The sequence below is a fragment of the Schistocerca piceifrons genome, chromosome 7 (assembly GCF_021461385.2).
Source record: "Schistocerca piceifrons isolate TAMUIC-IGC-003096 chromosome 7, iqSchPice1.1, whole genome shotgun sequence".
Lineage (NCBI taxonomy): Eukaryota > Metazoa > Arthropoda > Insecta > Orthoptera > Acrididae > Schistocerca > Schistocerca piceifrons.
Window position 1 is genome coordinate 211879143 of NC_060144.1, and position 7476 is coordinate 211886618.

The 7476-nt window shown below is 38.7% G+C and overlaps 1 protein-coding gene across 1 annotated transcript; it reads right to left on the bottom strand.

Annotated features, from left to right (window-relative positions):
* Positions 1-265: 265 nt before the first annotated feature.
* On the bottom strand, positions 266-2512 carry LOC124804833. Its single transcript, XM_047265180.1, has 2 exons — positions 1419-2512; positions 266-1113 (listed from the first exon to the last, which is right to left on the bottom strand). Exons 1-2 carry the CDS (start codon positions 2486-2488, stop codon positions 318-320), a joined length of 1866 nt encoding a protein of 621 aa, XP_047121136.1. The 5' UTR covers positions 2489-2512; the 3' UTR covers positions 266-317.
* Between the last annotated feature and the right edge of the window lie 4964 nt (positions 2513-7476).

Sequence of the window (7476 nt, forward strand, 5' to 3'; positions counted from 1 at the left end):
TTACTGATTGGACAAAAATATATACAAAAACTTGTCAACCACAGAGCAGGAGCAGCATTAATTATATATTTACTGATGAACAGAAAAGACTGTTCCCCTAATTCTATGAGATTGGGGTTTCACAGAGAATTTGTGGTAACAAATTAATCTGTAGCAAAGCCTCATGTTTACGGCTGCACCATTTCGAAGAGAGCAGAAGGGGTCCAATACATAACATTTACCAACAAGATGTATGGGATACTGTGCATGAAATAAAAACAGAAAATAGAAATAAACATTTATTTCACATCATCTTCCCAAGCCCCAAACAGTATAATTTAACATTTTTTCAATCTTTTGTACACAGTTACATTTTTAACAGTAGTTACATCATTTCTCCTCTTGGTGTAATTGTTTAGCAAAATATTTGCACAGCAAAACAGTATGCAATTCATGACTGAATCAATTGAGTGTTTATTTTTACAGTGAAACCCATAAAAAAGATTGCTGGGAATGTTGTGGGATGCTACCTTCACAAGTACATTTCTCTGATTTGCCTGTTCTAAAAATAAAATTTCCTGGTCTTTCAGAATTTTCTGTAGAGTTAAATAGACATATGTCACACACACTACTACATCATCTGCAGGATATGTCAACCCTCCTCTGTCTTTTACCATAATCAAATCATCACCACCCTGCTTCATTTCATCTGTAGTAAGGAATACCTTACAATATTCACAATGGTTTTTTTTAATAGCTTGGTGTGAGCAGTAACCTGCTATGTAATGCAACAGTGGCCAAGTATTCTCATCTATTCCATCAACATCATTTTCATCTACTGCTACATTTAAAAATTCTGGTATTGATGTTTCTTTTAATCCCTGAATTTGAGTATGAGTAGAAAAAATATCAGTGGTCTTAATAACAACATCCCCAACTACTTTCGACCGAAGCACAAGGGAAAACATAGACTGTGCCCTTAGTTTTTGTTCAGTTTCAAAAACTTGTCTTAGAGAAACATGATAATTTCCCCCACATAGCTGGCGGTATTTGCCGAACCTGTCTTCTAAACTGTCTGTCTGTACTTTTCCTAACAGCAAATGTGATCTGTTTTTCTCAGAAAGCCAGTAGTCACTGAAGTCGGGACTAGTGCAGCAGGGGATACAACCCGTCGGCTTTGGACAATGACGTCACAAGTGGCCAATCGAGAAGCGATTCTTCTTAGTGTTGTAGCTCCCTTCAGTGGCTGATAAGTGTTTTTTGGCTTTTTAAAAAAAAAATCTCACGAGATAGAATAAACAGATCCACTTTATTAAGCAATCAGTAAAGAAACGAAACTGAAACATAACAGCAAAAGCGAAAATGGGAAACTGCTCTCTGGCGGCTTGTGACGTCCTTGTCCAAAGCCGACGGGTTGTATCCCCTGCTGCACTAGACCCCTGAAGTCTATCAAAGCAGCAGTTGTGTGTTTCAAAGCGCTATGTGTCTCTCGAGTAAGTTTTCTTTCATCACTACACTCTTCCCAAGAACATAACCATGAGATGAAGCACTGTAAGAATTCTTGTATGTGATGGGATTTACTAGTCACAGGTTCTTGGAAAATATTTCTTAACCTCTGTCCCTTGAGTAATGTTTTTACATTTACAATATCCCACCAACGATTTATTATTTTTATGAATGTTGCAGTACTTTCCCAGTTGCTAATTGCTTTCTTTGAACCAAATGTGTCCAAAGCAACAACTGTCGTATCACTGAAAATACGCAACACTAACTTGACATTTTGGCGCTCAATTGAGTTAGGAAATAGAGACTTCAAAGTTAAGGAACTGCCATATTGCAATAGTTCATCTTTTTCTATCAAGTGCAATTCTTTCAGTGCTCCAACAGAAGACAAACCTCCCTTCAAACTGTCACTGAAGTCAGGAAAACACAAGATCTGCTCCTTTTGGTTAAACCAGTTATTGCGGATACACTTCAAAATATGGACAGTGTCCACAAAATAATACAATGGGCGATTTGGAGAAGACTGTACAGGGTGATCATACTTTATTTTCACATCTGGAGGAGTAGAAAACTTAGACATTGCTTTCTTATTAATTGCATTATTGTCTGCTACTATACCAACCACCTCAAATCCAACTGCTTCTAATTTAACAATGACTGCTTTAATGTAAGAGAACAGAACATCACCCTGAATAGTATGAACTGGCAGAATAGATACCACATCCTTGTAAGGTGATTCCATGCTCTGAACCATAAAAACATAGGCGCTGGTTGCACACAAAAATTTTTCAGTGTTAAAGGTACATCCTACAACATTTCCAGCTTTGTAATCAAGCTGAGACTTCAGATGAATTTCATCCATCAACAGGAGCACAGTTTTATCATCTGAGGATAAAGTACCTACTTTATTTGTGATGTAGCTCATAAACTGATGACCCTGTTGCTCAATGACAGGATTTGTTGAGAGTTTACTACAAAGCCTTGAAAGGGTGTTAGGACTAGGCATAGAAAAACTGTCAGTGTTCCTCAAAAATTTGTGAGCATGTGGGCTTATAGAATGTACTAATGACCACATTATCATAGAGTTAGTATCATACCTAAATTGAGTTGAACTTCTGCACTTCAAAAATGAAATCTGTTCCTTCAAAAATGTAATTTTAGTTTCGTTTCCTGGCAACTTTTCTAATAAATTTTGCAATAACTGGTCAATTAAAGACAAAATGTTATCTACAGGAGCCTCAGAACTATTATACAGAAGATAAATGTTCTTAAGAACATCACTTACCACCTGTATGTTGTTTACTTTCATGGGAAATTTCATGTTTCCAATACATTTCACTTCAATATCATTATTGAAGACACTGAGTAATAAACCACTGCTTATAACTACGTGGCAAAAAATTCTTGGGTAAGGATTATGCTTTAGTAACACTAGTCTCACACTGTCAGATTTGTTTATCACTACCCAGTCACTGTGCTTTTCACATTCACTCAACTTTGTTTTCATTTGTTCTAAACTATCGAACGATATCGCATCAATCATTTTCGCATGTGTGTCCACACTTTCTTGGATAGCAATTTGAAGAGCACGATTTTCTAAACGCCCCCTACGAATTTCTGGGTCCTCTCGTACTGCAGTTTGATGACTCGACAAGTAAGATGGGCATCCAGGCAACTTCGATGGGATAGCATCTGAAAAAATTAATAACGAAGTATATAAGTGAAATAAAGATAGTTCTTATGCCACTGTACTTTACTAAGAGCGTGTTTCGTAACTCACCTTTTCTCAAGCGTCGACGATCCAACGGTGCTGTCAAGAGTATACCAGTTTTCGGTTCATACATACTGGTACTGCTTAAAATGTCGTCCTTGTTGAAATGCAGTTCACATATCTAAAAACAAGCATACAGTTCTCTTCAAAACATATAACGAAAATTAACGAGGTATGAGATTATAAATATGTTCCTCTGTTTACTGTATTTTGTTCAGCTGTACTACATTTCAAGTAACTACGACACACTAACCAAACAAATACACTGATACTTACAACAGAGTGCTTACTCGGTGTCCAGTCTTGTCTGTGAACAGCCGATAACCATTTTCGTCTTAAATTCTCGTCAGATGGAAAATAAAATACACTGACTTTAGGTCCATTATCGTAATTGCCCCTGCAATTCGGCATACAACACCTTCGGGGCATCGTAACTGAGTATAGATCAAATAACCACTCACGAACAGCACAAAGTACAACATGGAAACGCTACGCATCACTTGTGTCGGTAATCGGTTCCTAGCTTCTCAGACCCCTACCCGTGACGTCACAGGTTCCTTAGACTCACGATGTGAGGCCTTGTTCCTAGGCGGCGTTGCCTCCACTGGCAATGCTTTTTCAGAAGTTGCTGTGGGAAGTAGTAGTTCTGAGGTTTCCGTAGTTAGTGCTTGTTGAGAGGATGTCGTTTGCAGTTGTTCTGATGGGATAGACAGCCGATGATGTTCGATTGGGGATGTTGTAATGATCAGAGTGTATATTTCGTCAATATATATGAAGGTAAAAAAACATTTTCTTTATTTCAAATTTCCTAACTAACAATATCTCTTGGTCACAGGTTCAGTCAATGAACCATCTGGCTTGTGTTCATGTATTAGAGTGTAATTCTGGTTTCTATGTGCAGTCACAGTATTTCTGTTTTTTTAATTACTTCATTGTAAATGACGTTTAAAGCATCTTGTCGTATTGAGGAAGAACCGTGCCAGATGTGTACGTTGAATCACACTTCCACACACAGAACAGTTACACTTGTGCTTTGTTGTTTCGGAGTTTTTGTTTCGTAGCTTTTATAGTTGCTGGGGTCTTAATTAATTAATTAATTGTGTTAACGGAAGTTTCCTTTCATTCTTTGTTGTTATTCTATGCAGTCAGTTGTTGTTGTTGTCATCTTCAGTCCTGAGACTGGTTTGATGCAGCTCTCCATGCTACTCTATCCTGTGCAAGCTTCTTCATCTCCCAGTACCTACTGCAACCTACATCCTTCTGAATCTGCTTAGTGTATTCATCTCTTGGTCTCCCTCTACGATTTTTACCCTCCACGCTGCCCTCCAATGCTAAATTTGTGATCCCTTGATGCCTCAAAACGTGTCCTACCAACCGATCCCTTCTTCTAGTCAAGTTGTGCCACAAACTTCTCTTCTCCCCAATCCTATTCAATACTTCCTCATTAGTTACGTGATCTACCCACCTTATCTTCAGCATTCTTCTGTAGCACCACATTTCGAAAGCTTCTATTCTCTTCTTGTCCAAACTAGTTATCGTCCATGTTTCACTTCCATACATAGAAATACTTTCAGAAACGACTTCCTGACACTTAAATCTATACTCGATGTTAACAAATTTCTCTTCTTCAGAAACGAATTCCTTGCCATTGCCAGTCTACATTTTATATCCTCTCTACTTCGACCATCATCAGTTATTTTACTCCCTAAATAGCAAAACTCCTTTACTACTTTAAGTGTCTCATTTCCTAATCTAATTCCCTCAGCATCACCCGATTTAATTTGACTACATTCCATTATCCTCGTTTTGCTTTTGTTGATGTTCGTCTTATATCCTCCTTTCAAGACACTGCCCATTCCGTTCAACTGCTTTTTCAAGTCCTTTGCTGTCCCTGACAGAATTACAATGTCATCGGCGAACCTCAAGGTTTTTACTTCTTCTCCATGAATTTTAATACCTACTCCGAATTTTTCTTTTGTTTCCTTTACTGCTTGCTCAATATACAGATTGAATAACATCGGGGAGAGGCTACAACCCTGTCTCACTCCTTTCCCAACCACTGCTTCCCTTTCATGCCCCTCGACTCGTATAACTGCCATCTGGTTTCTATACAAATTGTAAATAGCCTTTCGCTCCCTGTATTTTATCCCTGCCACCTTCAGAATTTGAAAGAGAGTATTCCAGTTAACATTGTCAAAAGCTTTCTCTAAGTCTACAAATGCTAGAAACGTAGGTTTGCCTTTTCTTAATCTTTCTTCTAAGATAAGTCATAAGGTTAGTATTGCCTCACGTGTTCCAACATTTCTACGGAATCCAAACTGATCTTCCCCGAGGTCCGCTTCTACCAGTTTTTCCATTCGTCTGTAAAGAATTCGTGTTAGTATTTTGCAGCTGTGACTTATTAAACTGATAGTTCGGTAATTTTCACATCTGTCAACACCTGCTTTCTTTGGGATTGGAATTATTATATTCTTCTTGAAGTCTGAGGGTATTTCGCCTGTCTCATACATCTTGCTCACCAGATGGTAGAGTTTTGTCATGATTGGCTCTCCCAAGGCCATCAGTAGTTCTAATGGAATGTTGTCTACTCCCGGGGCCTTGTTTCGACTCAGGTCTTTCAGTGCTCTGTCAAACTCTTCACACAGTATCTTATTTCCCATTTCATCTTCATCTACATCCTCTTCCATTTCCATAATATTGTCCTCAAGTACATCGCCCTTGTATAAACCCTCTATATACTCCTTCCACCTTTCTGCCTTCCCTTCTTTGCTTAGAACTGGGTTGCCATCTGAGTTCTTGATATTCATACAAGTGGTTCTCTTCTCTCCAAAGGTCTCTTTAATTTTCCTGTAGGCACTATCTATCTTACCCCTAGTGAGACAAGCCTCTACATCCTTACATTTGTCCTCTAGCCATCCCTGCTTAGCCATTTTGCACTTCCTGTCGATCTCATTTTTGAGACGTTTGTATTCCTTTTTGCCTGCTTCATTTACTGCGTTTTTATATTTTCTCCTTTCATCAATTAAATTCAATATTTCTTCTGTTACCCAAGGATTTCTACTAGCCCTCGTCTTTTTACCTACTTGATCCTCTGCTACCTTCACTACTTCATCCCTCAGACCTACCCATTCTTCTTCTACTGTATTTCTTTCCCCCATTCCTGTCAATTGTTTCCTTATGCTCTCCCTGAAACTCTCTACAACCTCTGGTTCTTTCAGTTTATCCAGGTCCCATCTCCTTAAATTCCCACCTTTTTGCAGCTTCTTCAGTTTCAATCTGCAGTTCATAACCAATAGATTGTGGTCAGAATCCACATCTGACCCTGGAAATGTCTTACAATTTAAAACCTGGTTCCTAAATCTTTGTCTTACCATTATATAATCTATATGATACCTTTTAGTATCTTCAGGATTCTTCCATGTATACAGCCTTCTTTTATGATTCTTGAACCAAGTGTTAGCTATGATTAAGTTATGCTCTGTGCAAAATTCTACCAGACGGCTTCCTCTTTCATTTCTTCCCCCCAATCCATATTCACCTACTATGTTTCCTTCTGTCCCTTTTCCTACTGACGAATTCCAGTCACCCATGACTATTAAATTTTCGTCTCCCTTCACTACCTGAATAATGTCTTTTATCTCGTCATACATTTCATCCATTTCTTCATCATCTGCAGAGCTAGTTGGCATATAAACTTGTACTACTGTAGTAGGCATTGGCTTTGTGTCTATCTTGGCCACAATAATGCGTTCACTATGCTGTTTGTAGTAGCTAACCTGCACTCCTATTTTTTTATTCATTATTAAACCTACTACTGCATTACCCCTATTAGATTTTGTATTTATAACCCTGTAATCACCTGACCAAAAGTCTTGCTCCTCCTGCCACCCAACTTCACTAATTCCCACTATATCTAACTTTAACCTACGGTACGGCCATCTGTATCGCTGAGGCACGCAAGCCTCCCCACCAACGGCAAGGTCCATGGTTCATGGGGGGGGGGGGATGCAGTCAGATTGCGGAGTAATACTAGTCAGAGCCAACCGGTTACGAGACTGCGTAACCGGACAGACAGCGACTAAAATTAAAAATATTTGCATTATATATATAATTAAGCCCCCATGCACGTGGCGACCGCTGCTTCGGATCGTCCCTTGGAAATCTTTTGATAGTAAAAGTAGCAGACAGTAGTATTGTTGAAGTAATTTGTAGATTTGGTAATG

Coding starts and splice junctions, on each gene's coding strand:
- LOC124804833 (XM_047265180.1), bottom strand. CDS start 2,488: ATGCCTAGTCCTAACACCCTTTCAAGGCTTTGTAGTAAACTCTCAACA. Junction 1,114..1,418: donor GCTGCTTTGATAGACTTCAG/GGGTCTAGTGCA, acceptor TCCCGACTTCAG/TGACTACTGGCTTTCTGAGA.